Source organism: Andrena cerasifolii, chromosome 4 (assembly GCF_050908995.1).
Source record: "Andrena cerasifolii isolate SP2316 chromosome 4, iyAndCera1_principal, whole genome shotgun sequence".
Lineage (NCBI taxonomy): Eukaryota > Metazoa > Arthropoda > Insecta > Hymenoptera > Andrenidae > Andrena > Andrena cerasifolii.
In genome coordinates, this window is record NC_135121.1 from 7,896,030 (window position 1) to 7,914,739 (window position 18,710).

At 43.1% G+C, this 18,710-nt stretch overlaps 1 protein-coding gene across 1 annotated transcript in view; it reads left to right on the forward strand.

Annotated features, from left to right (window-relative positions):
- LOC143367713 (pikachurin) overlaps positions 1 to 18,710 on the forward strand; it is a 175,210-nt gene that overhangs the window by 126,644 nt on the left and 29,856 nt on the right. The window contains exons 6-7 of the mRNA XM_076809824.1: positions 1,303 to 1,504; positions 11,529 to 11,673. Coding sequence (XP_076665939.1) covers positions 1,303 to 1,504; positions 11,529 to 11,673 — 347 coding nt within the window. The remainder of the gene's footprint in view (positions 1 to 1,302; positions 1,505 to 11,528; positions 11,674 to 18,710) is intronic.

An 18,710-nucleotide genomic window follows, 5' to 3' on the forward strand; every position in this document is an offset into this window, starting at 1 on the left:
TTTTCCATTCCCTTTGTCGAGCTGATTTATCGCCACCCTTACACCCGCTTGTACTACTAGCAAGGCCCTTCTCCTCCTCTGCACCGCACCGTCCCTTTGACTGATAGTCGGCTCCGCATCGCCAACGGTAACGGATGTTCCGTAAGCCTCGCACGTCCCTGGAATTCTCGATTCCCGGCTTCCTGTCTATCCCTCTTCCGTCACCCTTGACTTTAACCATATTTCTTCGTTTCCTCGGCTGCTCCAAGGAGATCGGAGGGAGGGCTGAAAGGGTCGTGGGCGACCCTTCAGACTAATAGGGGGGCGCGGTAATTAAAACGAATGCACGTAACGAAATCTATACACCTGTATACACTGAATTGGAAGCTATTGGATTCGAAGCTTCTGCATTATCCTTGCATCGCGTCGAACTTGTACTTGCAACCGAAATCCATTGCATCGGCCAGAAACGCGTCCATTAAGCCTCTAGTGAATAGATTTTTAATTCAGTTGGAAAAATTAGACTAGTCTAATTCGGGGATGAAAAGGCGGTTACCGGCCAAGCCTCACTTCACAGGTGTAAATTATTTTTCGCTTTCAAATCTATATTAAATTCGACAGATTACTACACAAACTACTTACCAATAATTTTCTTTAGCTGTACGGTGTCGGGATGTATTTTATATGATTTTTTTACTTTCCCAAATAATTTTCGCAGCATGCTTGGCTCAAAAATGCACTTCAAACTAGATTTCTGTCAAATCGAAACGTCAGATTGGCATGTTTCTTAGGCGAATATGTGCGGTGTGGCAATACTTTTAAGGCTGGCAACTGAGAATTCTGAGAAAAAAAATTATAGGCGCCCAACTCCTGGATTAAACAGGTGCCCGCCTTAAGGCAGGCGTATGCACTAGAGGGTTAAATTATACGTATAAATTTCATATGAAATTGCAGGAAAGATACAGCAATATTTGCTCCTTTTAAAACACAAATTTCGGACCACGAATGCTGCCTGGAGACACCTTGGGGCCACCCGAAGGAACGTGCTGCCACGGGGCAGGCACGGTGCATTAATGCAACAGAAACGGCTTACAAGGGAAAGCAGAATTGTTGCGAAATTGCGACAGGGGCGTTGATAATATCACGGGCACCGCGAGCAGGATGTCCGCGAATAATCCGCAGCGGGTCGCACGATTTATCAAGCGCATTTACGTCGCGCTAACGCGTGTCACGCTCGATGTACAATGACGATAATAATAATAAGAATAATGAGGCCCTCCCCGCCCCCTTTTCCCCTCTAACGATGGTAATTTTTGCTTGCAGAGGCTGAAGTGAGATCACCCCGTTTCACAGGCTCCGGCTGGCTAGCGTTCCCCGCTTTAAAGGCTGCTTACAAGCACGTCCAATTAGAACTGGAATTTCGCCCGGAGGCGTGGGACGGAATTTTGCTTCTCGCCGGGGAGAGGGACGATCTCCAGGGTGACTTCATGGCCTTGATATTGCATCATGGCTTTATCGAATTCAGGTAACGATATCACGTCATAAACCTTCCAGCCGCTTAAAGGGTGTAGTCGGGATAATTGTGCCACGGAACTGGGACGACGTACCAAAACCCTCGGGTGTTATAATGGGACCCGAATTTTAGGAAATTCTACAATTGACAAGCGAACCTCTCAAATTTCAGGATCATTTCCAAGATCGATCTACATTGAATAACCAATTTTCCAGCTGCAATTGCTCGTAACGAATAACTGCATACGAAATTCAGGAGCACGGTTCAGATTTGTTGCGCCTTTTAATGGAATGCGAGCGGCGAACTTGCCCTCGCAGAGGTAATCGTAGATTCTTAGGTATCATAAAATCCACCGTGTCATTAAATCCTCGCGAAAGAGCGAGTCGAACGCGAGCTTGCCGTCTGATAAACGCGTTCGTCCTAAAATCGAGGACGATGCTAGAAGTCGATCGATCGGAACAGTATAACGAGCCCGGTGTTCGCTGCACGCCACGCTCCGTCTGCCACGTGCATCGCCGAATTATGCCTCGCAACTTTCCCCAACTGCCGGCAATAACCAAAGTTTCGCCGGGACTTCATTGCCCTATTAGCGGCAGGACATCAAAGGATTCGCGCGGGACCGCGATTTACTTCGATTTACCGCGATACACCGTCGCTCGTTGTCGCAGCGACGGGGGCGGGGTGCGCGATCCGCGGAACTTGCGTTGAACTCGGCTCGAAGACAGTGTCGTTCCGTTCTCCGCGCTCGTCTCGACACGAATGAAGTCTAATTTCCATCGATAGGACCCTGTGTCTGGGCCTGCGTTTGCAGGGCTACATGGCGTAACTAGCTTTCGAATAGAGTAGCGCTCAGATGTACATTTCACCTTTGCGATCTTGGTTCCACGCGTCGCACAGTGGTTCGAGCATACTGCATGCTAGCTGGACAAAATTATTTTTTCGCGGTATTGGGTTTATACGGGTTCAAATTGGTAGAAACAAACCTGATTCGTATAACAGTTTATTATTTCACTACAAATTTCAATAAAATAAAAATATGACTAATTTAGTAAAGGAAAAAGAATAAAACGACAGTATTGCACTTTAACTATAATTATCTGTTGCAACATTATGTTTATTCCTGTAATTTCTGAGCTTTCTGTGGAGTTTAAAAAAATTTCGAGCCACAGTTGACTCACCTAACATAAAATGGCTATTAAAACAGTGTTTTGCTATATGTTCCACGTCGTTCCACGCAACAAGGATTGAATGTAGGGAAAGTGTAGACTTTCTAGTTTTTTTAATCACACGATCGATCTGCGAAAATTTGCAAAACTATATTTTGTGAATTTTTTTCGAGTGCGACGCTCGGCAGAAGAGATAGCACTGTTGTTATATTTCAGACTCTATAATGTAATGTAATGTAATTAACAAGAAATTAATAGATATAAGGCACACTTATAGTTATAGTTAATCTATAATACGTATAGAGTCTGAAATATAACAACTGTGAAAACAATTCACAAAATATAGTTTTGCAAATTTCTGCAGATCGATCATGTGATTAAAAAAACTAAAAAGTCTCTACTTTCCGTACATTCAACCCTTGTAGCGTGGAACGACGTGGAACATATAATAAAATACTGTTTTAATAGCCATTTTATGTTAGGTGAGTCAACTGTGGCTCGAAATTTTTTTTAAAATTCCATAGAAAACTTAGAACTTACAGAAATAATCATAATGTTATAACTGATAATTATAGTTAAAGCACAATATCTACTGTCGCTTTGTTCTTTTTCCTTTATTGAATTAGTCATATTTTTATTTTATTGATATTTTTGGTGAAATAATAAACTGTGACACAATTTGAACCCCATATAAACCCAATACCGCGAGAAAATAATTTTGTCCAGCTAGCATGTAGTATACTCGAAGCACTGTGCGTCGTCTTGTGTTTGGTGCAGGCATACTTTGATCTCTGAAGATATATACTTCTTGGTAGCTACACGTGCTGAAAGATCTCTAAGACTAGCGAGCAGCTAAGTGCACCGAGTCGATTAACTTTCAAAGCTGGTCTTCTGATAGGACATACCGATTTCTTCTCTTAGTAGGAATATTACAGTTCGCTTGATTCGCGTTCAAAAAACTATGAAAAATATTCAAATGAAATTTCAACTCGTGCTCCATAGAATCCAGCTTGCAAAGGGCCGGGAGTGGTGTCGTATAAATGAAGTTCGCTGGCAGTGGATTTTGCTAACGTTGAAGGCGCGGGAACGACGAAGTTTTCCGGGGAAGTTTTACGGGACACTTTATCCGCGTAACGTACTGGGGGGTCGTTCCGCGAGAGTTTGACGTGATCATTAATTAAGAATTCCAAACGGGGTCTAATTTTTCGTTTATAGCTTAATAACCCGTGACTGCCGGCGGAGTAACAGACGATTTATGAAATTCAGAAGTTCCGTTGATGGCGCGAAAATTTCCCTGTCAACACGTCGCACAGTGGTGCATAATGACATTTTTTGTTCGAAGCACCCTACAGGTCGTAATTTTCCAGAAAACTTGACGATTTTTTTTTAAATTCTTCGCAATTAAATTCTCTATCGATCTGTCCGGCCGAAATTTTGAATTTCGTTGCTGATTTTTTTTTATATATTTAACGAATTATACAGCACTTTTCGGAGATCTGTATCTGTCAGCTTTTTTGGCTGCCTGTTCCGAATTTAAAGTCAGATTTTCGAATTTGAAGGTGGTGAATCCAATATGACGAATGTAGTTGACTTTTCTGACTCAATATTGATGATTAGGATTTTTAATGTTTGATATTTTTAAACACGTACATAAACAAGAAATCAGAGATTTGCTTCCAGAAGCAAAAATCCTGCTGCTCAAACAAGATTGCACGTAACAAAATCGAATTTCTAAAGGCAACTGGGGTAAAATGTTAAGTGAATAAGGCCTTCTAAAATATCAAACATTAAAAATCTTGCTCATTAATATTGAATCCGAAAAGTCAAGTATTAGAACGCGTATGAACACAGACGAATAGGCTTAAATATGCAAAATCACGTACACATTTATGAGATGCGTAAAAATTTGTCAAAATACGAATGTCCATACGCCATTTTAAATTTTACAATTTGATCTACAGTATTAGATTCGTGGTAGAAATAAAAAATTTGATATTTATAATAATTACCTCATATTCGTAATCAGCGTCTCTGAAAATCTAGACGCACTATGTTTCTTCCGAATAAGCCCATTTTCTGAAATTTTGCTTCAACATATTGGATTCACCACCTGCAATTTCGAAAATCTGACTTTAAACTCCGAACAGGCGGCCAAAAAAGCCCACAGATACTGATCTTCGAAAAGTGCTGTAAAATTCGCTAAATATAAAAAAATCAGCAACGAAATTCAAAATTTCAGCCGGACAGATCGATAGAGAATACAATTGCGAAGAATTTGAAAAAAAATCGTCAAGTTTTCTGAAAAATTACGACCTGTAGGGTGATTTGAACAAATAATGTCATTATGTACCACTGTGCGTCGGACGCAGAGCCCGCCTCGTCTGTCTTGTACCCTTTATGCGATGAAATCTTGCTGATAATGTATACTTCCCTGGAATTTTAACACCGCCATCGCGAGTACACGGTCTCGAATTACGAGCAACGGAACCAAAAGTTTTATGAATGATATAGTAGTAGAATTTTCTACGTCTAAGTGGAGTAATTACATTTTCCTGCAACGTAGGTAGAAGGAAAGGCTTGTTCAGGAAAATTCCTCGTTAATTTCCGAGATGACTGGAAATGATCGAAACGCGTGTCCACAGAAGCTCCTCCGACCGAGCTGTTCGTGTAATAATTTATTCAATACTGCCGGGATGATCGTACATTGTTCCACGGTGTCGTTTCCATAATTCATTAATCGGACGCTAAACGACTGGCCGGGGGATTTATCGTTCTGTCAAGCGGGCATCGACGCGGAACGCTTCTGCATTAATGACTGGAAAAGTGTGCAAGAATAAGCCGCGTGACGAATCGAAGGCTCAACGAAGACAGAGCGTCCCGACGAGCATGACTTCAACTGCCAAATGGGGTGGAAATTCAAAAGGCAGTGTATACTGAATGGGGCACTGCCAAAATCCCCCAGAGAGACCACCTCGCCCTCGAAAATCCGCTCAGACAGCTGTAATCCTTTAAAACACGTTTTGTCAATGATCACGGTAGCCTTCTCGCGAAGCTCCAATCGGTAATATCAGCTCCATCCGCTAATAATCTTCGATGCCACTTAAACGGCGCTTTTCTCCGCGGAAATGTCGAAGATTTCGCGGGCTTTCAGTCGAAATGAAATTCTCGCGCGAGCGAACCTGATGTGAAAGAAGGATCCGCCGTTATCCTATACGTGTATGTAGTTACCGTTCGCTTTCAGCGAACGGAACAAAATCTCGCCGCCCGAGTTTTCCGGCTTACCTATCTCCGATCCGAGTAGCCTTTTCTTCGGTTAAGCCGCGTACACGTATCCCGCGATGGTGTGCGGGGGTGGGCTGGGGCGTCTTTCGAGAGCGGATCCACCCCGTCGGGGGCTCAAAGAATCACTTTCACGTACACGGATGTCCGCATTACGGTTACATGCACCGGCCCGCGCGGATGGGCGCCGTGTTCGAAACGGAAGTAATATCCTACGAGCGGAGGATCGGACAAAAATAGAAATTGGGTCCTGGAAGGTGGCCAAAAGATTCTGTTAAAGGAAACGTGCTACTTGGTACGCGTACAAGTGTGCGTCTGTGTGTGTGTACCGTGGCTGTTCCCTCGGCCGTTCGTACGCTCGCGCGCCCGTGCGAGAGAATATCGTGTGTCGAGGGAAGAAACTGTTTAACCGGTGACCTCCTGAACGAAGATCGAGCCCTTTGGAAGCTGGAAGGTGTATCTCGGTATTTGTTGAGCTTCTTGCTCTTTTTGCGCACCTTAGAGGAAGTAGAGACTTACAATTAGTGTCAGGATTTATATGTAGAAGTAGAGGGAGGGAGGTTTAGATGTAATTGACGACGTGTGTCTCTGGGAATCTAGAAGTAATGAAATCTCAAAAAGTGTTAAGGGGGTATTCTCGTCTAGAAGGCCAATTTTTTGCCTTTCTTTAGGAGCGATGCACAAAAAAACTACACAGTTTTCACCGATGAATATTATTCACAAGTATTTATTAACATTTCACTTAGTTGTAAAAAAAATTTCAGCCATATACAGGGTGTCCCACTAAGGAGTGGACAGCGCGATATCTCTTAAAGTATTGTCGATAAAAATATAAAAAAAATAGGGAGCAGATTGTATCAGAACCAATCCAACTTGCATTCCAAATGAACGCGTAGAAGCAAGTGCGAAATAAAAGTAACGATGCGCTTCTGATACGATGTACCTACCTAAGTAGCATTTCTGACGGAAAAGAATTGTCCAGCTTTTGGGCCTGCGAACCCTGTCGTAGACCTTTGGCAGGTAGGTATCAGTTTCAACAGGCAATGCCTTGCAAAATTACTGATTTTCACTGGAAGAAAACCCTCTGGAATAGGAAGGACCGGGGTCGGTCTTACTGGCACTACGGGTGGCATTGCCTGTTGAAACTGATACCTACCTGCCAAAGGTCTACGACAGGGTTCGCAGGCCCAAAAGCTGGACAATTCTTTTCCGTCAGAAATGCTACTTAGGTAGGTACATCTGCGGTATCCAGAAGCGCATCGTTACTTTTATTTCGCACTTGCTTCTACGCTCGGATGGCCGGTTCTTTTGGGAGGGATGCAAGTTGGATTGGTTCTGATACAATCTGCTCCCTATGGTTGAAATTTAGTCTAGCAACTTTCACTCCTCCTAACCTAACCAATCCAACTTGCATCCCTCCCAAAAGAACCGGCCATCCGAGCGTAGAAGCAAGTGCGAAATAAAAGTAACGATACCTACCGAAGTAGCATTTCTGACGGAAAAGAATTGTCCAGCCTTTGGGCCTGCCATTTCTGGCGTAGACCTTTGGCAGGTAAGTATCCATTTCAACAGGCAGTGCCACCCGTGGCGCCAGTAAGACCGCCCCCGGTTTTTGCCATTCCAGAGGGGTTTCTTGCAGTGAAAATCAGTAAATTTGCAAGCGCAATATCTTAAAAACCAGTGGAAATAAAGTGTATACATTAAAGCTTATTGAATTTGTCTTGGAACGCACTATCAACTCAGGTCTTCAAAATAAATAGTTCCATTTGAAAAACCGAAGTTGACCATCGTATCTTTTAAAATAATAATCGAAAACAAAATTCGTTCGCGCTAATAAATGGGCCCCCTCGAACCATGCAATTCCCTATTTTTTTTATATTTTTATCGACAATACTTTAAGAGATATCGCGCTGTCCACTCCTTAGTGGGACACCCTGTATAATAAGCGAAATTGCGGCTATTTAAAGTTGAAATCTTGATTGTTGCACGAAGAAATCAGGATTTCAACTTTAAATAGCCGCTATTTTGTTCTAAATTAATATTTCGGAAAATTCTCTCCCTCAATCGGAAGATACATTAATATACTAACGAAATCATTTTTGTTTTTTGATTTTGGATCATCTGGTTCCGAACGGCAGTGCTCTCCGCAAAACCAAATTTAAAAAAATGCTTCTTGGATGTCGGTTGTTACTTCATTATAAACGTAAATATTTTTCGGCGAAAAAATTACCAAATTTTCTTTAAATGTTGCTCTTTTAAATGCAAAATGTTCTGTAAGAATATATACTTCCGCTTTGTCAAAAAAAATTCACAAACATTCGCGCTTTTTCGGCCACCTGTCTAGGTATAACCCCTTAAGGTATCTCCACGCCTGTCCACAATCTCAACGATCGAAATATCCCAGTGTGTTAATAGCTTAATATTAGGACCAATAACAAATAAGAACAGCAGAAACGAAGTATAGCTGTATCGTGAAATACGGTTAGCTCCAAGCGAAGCCTCCTGTCCTGGCAATTAATTACTTATCACGGTGCCCGTAATTTTAGCAGTTTACTGCTCTCAGCCGTGCCTGAAGCCGCAGAACGTGACTTCGCCCAAGTCTCATATGTCACACCGTCATCGCGAAAATGTCAAGTGCGCGTACCGCGGCGGGGCCGGCGGATTGCGAGAAAAGTGTCACCCCGAAAGAAGGTCAGGGTCAGGATCTCGCGATACGCCCCCGGGGAGCACTCAATTATTTCCCAGGGTCTCCTCTCCGCGGAGTGGTTCTTAGGTGAAACTAAACGGCTCTCGAACGGAAGGCGGGCAATCCCCGTGCGTTCCTCGGTCTCCTTTATCCCGCCGTGGGACTTTAAGAAGCATCAGCCTCATAGATATGCGGGCAACAATGACCGAAATTGAATTTCTGTTTCACGGCTTCTAGCCTCGAGTTATCCGCCTCCTGGCTCGCTAATCGGCTTTCCAGCGAGCCCGTCGCATGCAAAACGCGCAGCCGAACTTGGTTCAGGTAGCGCCCGGGTGTTCGATTACGAACGTGTTATGGAAATGCGGTAGCCATGACAGTGATTCGCTTTGGATAGTTTTTGAGAGAATCCTAAAGTCCCAACTCTATCTGAAACTTACCCGGGAATGTACGAATAAAATCGGGGACCATTTAGAACCCAGTTACTCAAATGCTATCCACACTGATTAATGGATATGCGAAGAGATTGGACCGCATCAACCGACAATCATACCTGAAACACGTCAGTTTGAAGCTCAAAATTCGCGGAGCGACGCGGCTATTAATTACGCGCGCACTTCAACCGCGTAGATTCACGGCGAGCGCGGTGTAACTCGTTAAAATTTCTCATTAACATGTCGTTTATCCCCCGGCGGCGATGATCACCGAAACTTGGAATCGAAGACTCGGCGACTAAGCAGGAAACTTTCCTTCTTTCGTTCGGCTCGCGCGGAATCGTGCCGCGAGACGAGCCGAGCAGACTGAAGGGAAGAAAAAGGGGAGGACGACTAATAGCGCGCGAATAAATTAATGGGAATCGAGGAAAGCATCGGTTGTTTGTAGCGCTCGCGGCACCAGTCGCGGGAACCGCGCGCGCTCAGTGTTAGTCTGTAAATTAAGTGTAAGTAATTATGATGATCGCCGCTTAATGGTACGCGAAAGTTACTTTATTGCACGGCAACGTGATAAACTGGCTTCCTTGGATGCTAGCACGGCCCATTTGCCTGGGTTTAACCGAGGGCCCTTAATCATAAGCGGAGTAATTAGCCAGGATAATTCTCAGCGAGGGAAATTTAAACCTGCCCTCACAATTTTTGCAACCACGATGACGTAGTATTTTATTCTTCAGCATTTAAGAGCTAGGTATTTTTAAGAAGCTTCAGAATTCCTTGAGAACGCTCCTTCCACTTGCCTAGACCACCTTGAATGTTCCTATCTTCTATTAGCGACAGGGAAACATGTCTCTGATGAAAGCACTAGGGAGAAGATAATGCAATTAGGTACCCACATATTTGCCTCGAACTCACAACTCCAAAGTGCTCGAAACGAAGACCAACGAGACCATCTGAAACTAGAATTCTTTTCTCCAAAATTTCAATCACTGTGACCATTTTCCCAGCACCCACGTCGTTGGTTTGCCGTAACGAGGAGGCGCAAAGATCGCGAGATAATCACGAATAATCGTGAAAGCAAGACCGAAACGCTATTAGCGAGTAATTCCAGCGACGAATCGCGTCGTCCGTTTCGATGAATTTCTCTTTCACGAAATTTCGCGGGACGCAATTGCACGGTACGCGCCCGCGTTAATCCCTCATTCCGCCTCCGATCGGCGTCCGCGCTATGGAATAGTTAATAGATAATGCCTTTTAATTTCCGCTGCGACGCGCGTCGCGACAATTCTCCCCGGTGCATCGCGCGGCCCATTTATCTCGAATTACGCTTCTCGCGGGAAATTCGGAACAGGTTAAACAGGAGAAGGGTTTTCACGCGGGACGAAGTCGGTCGAGTATCTTACGCGAGGCTCGCTAAGGATCCGTTGACGAACGCGAGGCAGTCTCTTCGGGGAGAGATATGCTTTACGAATAATGGCTCGCGCGTTCACTGAAACATGTCTCAGCGTCGTGAGAACGCTCGCGGTGACGGCGTAATGAATGATTATTACCGGGAAAAGGGAATCGCATTTCGTTCTGGGTTTCGTTGTGTAGCAGATTGTACCTTTATACCTGTGTGGTGTTTGAGAGTTTTAGCGCAAGTATTTGATCAGTTGATGGAGAGAGAGTGTGTAATGGAGAGAATGCGTAGAGCGATGCGTTGCCACGGTTGCCAGAAAAGCGGTGATCGCGATTCGCGAGACGAAAAACAGTTGCATGTACGGCGTGATAGACGACACATCATCAATTTCCATTGTTATTCACTTCTTATATTATATTCTTTTAATAAATATCTTTCACTTTATCTTACCCCTGGGACACTTTTGTTAGAATTGTAGGAATAGATGTAGTAATTCCTACGTGTTCGGGAACCACGGAAAAAGAGTCAAGGACGTCGGGGATCGAACCCGAGCCGCCCGCGTGCTGATCAGTCGCGTTTGCCACCACGGCTACGCCGACTCTCCCTGGTCTCTTAGTCCGGGCTCCCTTTTATTCTATCTGGGTTCCTAATCCCACAGAATTATTACAAACTCGAGGAGTCGTAATTATATAGGAATCTGATATGAAATTTTCGTGCCCATAAAGTGAGTTGTGACCTTTTCCAGATAAGATACTTCTGCGGTTTACGATTGCTTGTCCAGGATCCACGTTACCACTCTTTTCCTATCTATTTGGGGGACAGTTGTCCAGTGAATGTGTCTCGAACACCGGTTGCAAGCCATTGAATGTCTCATCTGAAGAAGCCTTAAGTCCTCGCTCGATTGATTCATAATCTCCCCCCGCGCCCTTATCATGAACTCGATCTTCGAGAGGTCCTGACAAAGTCATCGGCGACTTATCGAAAAAACGTTTGAGCCCCCTCGAGCGTTCCAAGGGTAGAAGGCTCGTTGTACTGAATGAAAGAACGAGGTCGACGTAATCGTCCTATTTGTTCAAAGGTTCGATTGCGGCAGCGGAGTCGGCACCGTCAGGAGCACGCAAACAGTCAGACTGAACGAATGGAACACCCTGTCTGTCTACAGGCATCGATGGGACGCCTGGATTCAGCTGAATCAAGAGAAACGCGTGGAGGGAAGATCGAAGGTAAGGATGCCACCCTCCGAGAGACGCTTGTTGAATCGAACGACGGCGCGTAGGTGCCTCGAGATAAAAAGGGAAGAGCGAGTTTCGATGAAATTGAGCTCGAGGACCTGCTGTTTAATATATGCACATGCCAAGTAATTAATTACTAAACCTTTCCAGTGTCTACAGCTCTCAAGACCGCGCTAAGTCTTCTACTTATTCGCGTGACTAAAAACGGAGAATGAAAATAGAGGCACCTGGATCCAATAATCTACGTCCATCATTTTTAGAAATTAGTAGTTTCCCTGCTCTGGTCTCTCCATGAATATTATCGATCCCCTAAATCGAAAGCCTATGTCGAGAGCTACTCCGAAATTAGGCACGTCGTTGCTCCAATTTCATCCCAAGCCCCAATTTTTCCAGCAAAGATTCGAGGCACGGAACATGCAAGCGACAACCACGCGAATCCGTTTCCCCGACAGTAATTTTCTGCCAGTTAAAAGAGGCAGCATCGCGCACGGTCGTTCCCCTTTAAAGTTCCAGGCCGACTGACGTCTTTAGAGACGAGCAAATCTTTTCACGACTCGCCCGTGTATGCCTGCCTCGCTGCGCGCCGACGTCATCGTTATTCATCTGCATGCAATTCCGTCCGCGATACGCGTTTCCCACGGAAACGTTATTTTCCAGTGAAATCGTCCGTTTAACGACGGCCGCGAAACCCTGCCCCGCGATTATTTCCTCGAGACAGCGCCGGGGCAGGCGAATTTCGCCACGCCAATTGCGTATATTTTAATTCGATTAGCAGCAGCATTTCATCTCTGCCGCGGGGATAAATTTCGGATTAAATTGTTCGACCAATGTCTGAAAAAAAAATTGACAACCAAAAGCGACGTAAATGGAGAGGTGTTTTTCCGATAACACGAGGTATCTGTATCGCCGTTTCGCTGGTTTGCTATTCGGTAATTAACCTGTCAATTCGCACGATAATTTCCCCACGATTCGATGAGTCCTTTCCACTTTTCGTTTCGTTATCGGTGCGGTGCGCAATTATCCGCGGCAAATTACTATTTAATGAAGCTTCTGCGCGACGGGAATAAAAGCAGGGCGATGCCACTCGGGGGTGATTGAGGAATTTCTCCTCAAACGATGCGTGGAACGATCGAAATTAATGCTTCATCAAGAAATCTGTGGAAGCCTCTGTGTTTCGGGATTCAAACATTGAAAATGCTGTGTTCAGGTGATAGGAAATTGAGATGTAGTTAAAAAAGGCTTCATTTCGTTGCTATTGTGCCTGACTTATATAGTAAAATGAAAGGGGAGAGAAGGAGAAGAAGGGAGAAAGGGGACAAAGGCAAAGCCGGCTTTAGCACGAAATAAAACTGAGACGTGTAAGTGCCAGGGTGATTAAAACAAAGCGTGGTGTAGTCAACAATAGGGCCGACGTGCGCGTTTGTTGACAAAAAGGATCCTACTTACAGCGCCGAAGCATGCAGAGGCGCGTCAAATAAGATTCCCTGATGTTTCTATTGGAGAAAGGGGGAGAATATTTTCTTTCGACATTTGAAAACGAAACCCAGCGCATTACGGCTCCCAAACGGATCGTAAAAAGAGGAACCTTTGCGATCCCTCCTGACTTTTGGTTTTATTCAAGGCAGAGCGCGATTCATTTTTGCGTATTTACATGTACGATTCGACAAGTGCTGAACTGTTGATTTCTGTATGTTCAAATTGTGGGTACTGTAATTATTAATCAAGAATTCGAAACTCTTGAAGAATCACCAGAAGCTTCTTTGGAAAAAGTTAACGGCTCTTCTTTAAGGGGTTTTACCACTGTAACGCCCTAAAAAATTACCGTTGTTTGGAACTTCTTTTTGTCACAGAGGGATGTGTTTACTAAATTGAAGTTTTCTCTGATCATTAATACGTGTTTTGAGAATACAAAAAGATCTTGCGTGTAATATACGCTGTAAAAAAAAGACGCCTCGATAAGAAAATATGACACATATCCTCTTGCATTCTCAAAACAAGCGTTAACAAATAGAAAAACCATAACCCAGCAGAACCATTCTTCTTGCGACAAAAAGCAATTTCAAAGAACGGCAATTCCCTTGGGCGTTACAGTGGAAAGACCTCTTAAAGGGTTATACCTAGTCAGGTGGCCGAAAAGAGGCGAAAGTTTGTGAATTCTTTTTGAAGAAGCCGAAGCATATATTCTTACAAAACATTTTGCAATTAAAAGAGCAACATTTAAAGAACATTTGGTAATTTTTTCGTAGAAAAATATTTGTTTGTAATAAAGTAACAACCGACATACAAGAAGCCTCTTTAAAAGTTTGGTTTTGCGGTGAGCACTGTCATTCGCAACCAGATTATCTAAAATCAAAAAACAAAAAAGATTTCGTTAGTATATTAACGTGTCTTCCGATTAAGGGAAGCAAATTTCCGAAATATTAATTTTAAAAAAAATGGAGGCTATTTAAAGTTGAAAGCCTGTTTTTTTCGCGTGATTTTTGCACGAAAAAATCAGGATTTCAACTTTAAATAGCCGTCATTTTGTTTTAAACTAATATTTCGGGAAATTGCCTTCGTCAACCTGAGGATACATTAATATACTAACGAAATCTTTTTTGTCTTTTGATTTTAGATAATCTTGTTCCGAATGGCAGTGCTCACCACAAAATTGAATTCTTAAAAATGCTTCTTGGATGTGGATTGTTATTTTATTATAAACTTAAATATTTTTCTACGAAAAAAATACCAAACGTTCTTTAAATGTTGCTCTTTTAAGCGCAAAAAGTTTTGTAAAAATATATGTTTCCGCTTCTTAAAAAAAAAAATCACAAATATTCGCTTCGTTTCCGTCGCCTGACTAGGTATAACCCCTTAAGCTAGCTGCCTTTAAGAAACAACGTATTACAAGCGCTCGAAGCGTGGCTCGTGCATGTGGGAACGTGACTTTACTGCATTTATAGGCAGTGGTCATTCAAATAAAGACAGATGGCCGTGGCTGAAAGCGATGAATAATCGAACCACACCCGCGGGAAAGGGACCACGCCAGCCAGTGTGTAATCAGTAAAATGTACCCGCCGCCCGTAAAAGTTGCCCCACAGTTTGCTCGATTAAGGAAATTCACCTGCCCCCGCGATATCGCGTCGTTGTTTATCGATCCTTCCCGCCCTCCCCCGTCACTGCTACACAGAGCTAATTTTACCCTAATTTATGTGCGTCGCTGTAATGAAACTGGGTCGGCCGTGGCGTGACATCGGCGGCGCGCGCGCGCGGTTTTATTAAAATTTTCGTAATACTTTGCACCGTGGGATCTGTTGGTTAATTAACGCGTCGTGGGCTAATATCGCACGGCGTTTCATAACGGGCTACAAAATTTCCTTGATTCATTTTACACGGCCCCGGTAATTACGATGCCGCGAACGGGGATGCGCGTTTATCTCCTTAACGAGGCTTTCGTGGCGTTTCGATCTTTATTAGTTGCTCGCCTTGTTAAATCATAGTGCAAAGTTCCGCGGCACGAGTCTTTAAGGGAGCATCGATACGACTCGTTCGATTAAACGTTAAACAGACGCGTTCTAATTAATGCGCTCCTATTAAAGTCCCCGTAGTCCCTAGTAATGTAGAGAGCTCTCTTGATTAATTAATGCGTCGTGGCCTGCTATTACGTTTTCATTTCATAATGAACATTGCAATTTGTCTAGCTATCTCACCTAAATGAGAACTTTTGTTTCTCTTATTACTAGGCTCCACTTTGATAAATGGAAGGCTAGGATAATAGAATAATAGAAGAACTTTTCCCATAATTAGAACTGTGCAATACACGACAGGAAACGTGAACTTCGTCTACTTAAGGGGTTATGCTCATTGTCAGTCAGGAGATCGAAAAAAGGGTGGTCTTTGGAAATTTTTTACCCAAAAGCTATAACACATTTCTCAAAAAATCTTTTTTCCTTTCAAGGATTGCATCTAGTACCGTGCATCGTAATTTTTTTATTTAAGAATATTTATCGATAACTAAGTTATTGTCCACCACTCGAAGGTTCTCTACAAAAAAGGCTTCTCCGGTGACCACTGCTGCTCGAAAGTCGATCATCTAAAATAAAAAATTCAAAAGAATTTGCTTATTATATTATATTATCTAGTATTTGAACGAAGGATTTTTCGAAATATTGATTTGGGAAAAAATGGCTAATGTTTAAAGTAAAAGTTTCAATTTTTATCATAAATCGTGCCTGATTTTCAAATACTAGATAATATATTATAATAAGTAAATTCTTTTTAATTTATTTTAGATGATCGACTTTCGAGCAGCAGTGGTCACCGCAGAAGGCCTTTTTTAGAGAACCTTCGCGTAACGGACAATAACTTAGTAATTGACACATAGTTTTAAATAAAAAAATTACGATGCACGGTACTAGATGCAATCCTTGAAAGGAAAAAAGATTTTTTGAGAAATGTGTTATAGCTTTTGAGTAAAAAATTTCCAAAGACCACCCTTTTTTCGGCCTCCTGACTGAGCATGACCCCTTAACCTTTAAGGCGCAGCTATTCGAGTTTTTAATCGCTTGTAAACACCTCACTCCCCTGTTTGCACTTTTCGTCCAACTGCGTGGTAATTAAGCACGTTTTATTATATCGGAATGACGTTTTCTTTAAATTACACCGAAGAATTGGCCGGCATTTCGCTCTCGAATTAAAAGTCTTTAAAAGCTCCCTACTTTCCAAGCCCCCCCTTGTCATCCTCTCTCTCCCACTAAGGTATCTCAGTTTTTTCTTCTTCCTCCCTCTGCGCCCGTTTTCTTCGCGCTTTCTCCCTCGACCTCTCTCATAAGACTTGCAAATTGTTTCGTAATAAGTTAGCACGCCGCCTCGGCAGAAGGAGAAAGAGGCGCTACTTTCCTCGTGGAACCAGAGTGCTTTCGAGTGCTCCTTTAAAAACAGCCAAGTTCGTCCACGAGCAAGTTCCGCGGAACAATCCGGGAGGATATTGTCCGTGGCCGCGGCTCGTCGGCGGAAAGAAATCTTAAACTCCGTCGACGGAACCGCAGTTTTTCGCGCGCAAGAATACGAATGCTTTATTAGCTAATAATTGCCCCTTTCTGCCACGGACAGGCATCGATCCTTCAATATTAATTCGAATTACTTCCACCGAATTCCCGCCGACATTACCCGATCCGAAACGAAAGCTATTAAACTTCCACGAACTTGTTGAAAAACTGCGGGAAGCTTACACGTAAACAGGGAATCAACAGCCTTCTTTGCGGGAAGCCCTCGATAAGAACCTGGAAACGAACGAGTGTATCCCTCGTTCCGGCCTGGTGTTCAGCAGGAAGAATCGACGAAGAAGCGTTAATCGATGGACGGTCTCGAAGATTGCCCGCGACTTGAAGACCGTGCCCCTCCCCCTCCCTGCTTTTTTACCCCGCGATGAGGGAGCGGGCCGGTTTAATTACCTTTAAAATCAGCTAGTAAATGGGTTCGCGAACCGAGCCCACTTCATCCCGAAGTGCCATTAAGCATTCGGTGTCCTAAAGACGGCCTCGTAATTAGAGGAGCCAGTCACCTGGCTTTCTTCCTTCTTTCCCTTCTTCCCGACTTCCTCGACCCTCCGCGATAGTTCCTTTTATTTTCCGTCTAGCCACGAGACTGTCGACGTGACTCGAAACACGGGGTTGACGCGTCTTCTGGGCACTTTAGGTGGACTTTGCGCTACCCCCTTGCAGTTCAGAAATCAACTGGTGTATCATTAATTTCATTATCATTTTATCATCCATTTTTACGAATCTTAAGCCCTTTCTACAAGTAATTACTAGATTGCATCAGATGAACAAGCAAATCTAGCTCACTTCCGCCAGAAACTTCGCCCGCTGTAAAAAATCGGAAAAATTGATCGTTTCTTTGTCACATTTTCTGAAAGACATGCGTTTCAAGAATGCTCTCCCCAAATTTCACGAAGAAGTTCGTAAAATTGACGGAGATATTGTATTTTCCGTGAAGCAGTGTCAAGCGCGCGACTGGGCCCAGCGGAACATTGAACGCGTCTTTCTCAGTATGACATTTTTCCACCGCGTTGACAGTATACAGAGAAAACTATACGTCCAATTCACATGAGCAAAGCCATTTTTTGTACGAAAAACCCGCCTCTATTACGTGACGATCAGTTATTTTTTTAATTAACAGCCACCTTCTATTTTTTTTATCAACATCTTCACCTAAAGAAAAATGATTTTTTCAGTGGTGCGCCCTTTTGTTATTTTTTGCGATATTAACTTGTTTCGATCGTCACGTAATAGACGTAGGCCTCTTGTTTCTAAATATTTTTGTCTTTTTGAATTCGGATTAACCGTATGGCTAAGGCACTGTCAACGCCACACGAACGATTTTGACGCGGAAAACATTTTGACGAAGAGTATGCCGGAAACGGATTTATGAATTTGATTGAAATTCTACCCTTCAATATATATATATATATATATATATATATATATATATTGAAGGGTAGAATAATATATATATATATATATATATATATATATATATATATATTAACTATACTAAGCGATACATTGATTTACTTGCGTTGTTTGCTTGAAAGAATTCCCGAAAGCACCCTTATTTTTCACATCATTACAGTGGCCTCCCCCCTTAAGAGTGCTTTATTATAGTACGTATAAAGCATGGTATAATACAGGAATGTGTCGCTCGAGACACAAAGCGTGTTTCTTGTGCATCTAATTTTCTGGACTCTGTAACGGGTCAGAGGGTAGCTGGTACTTTCGCAGCTGCTTTAATTCTCCTTTTTTCCGGAAACACCGAGCTAACACGGGAAAGCAAATAAGCTCACAAAAGAGAGATTTCCATGAAACCGCAACGTAACGTTTCATACGATAATCGGGATACAATAGCTCGTTTTAATACCGCGGTGTATCTTTCATTTCGATTCAATTCAGACAATCGCCACGCCAATCTTGATTAATCCTCGTTTAATTTTTCACTGCGCGTTACGTTTAATATTCGTATTACAGGTACCATTATGACTGGCTTGTTTC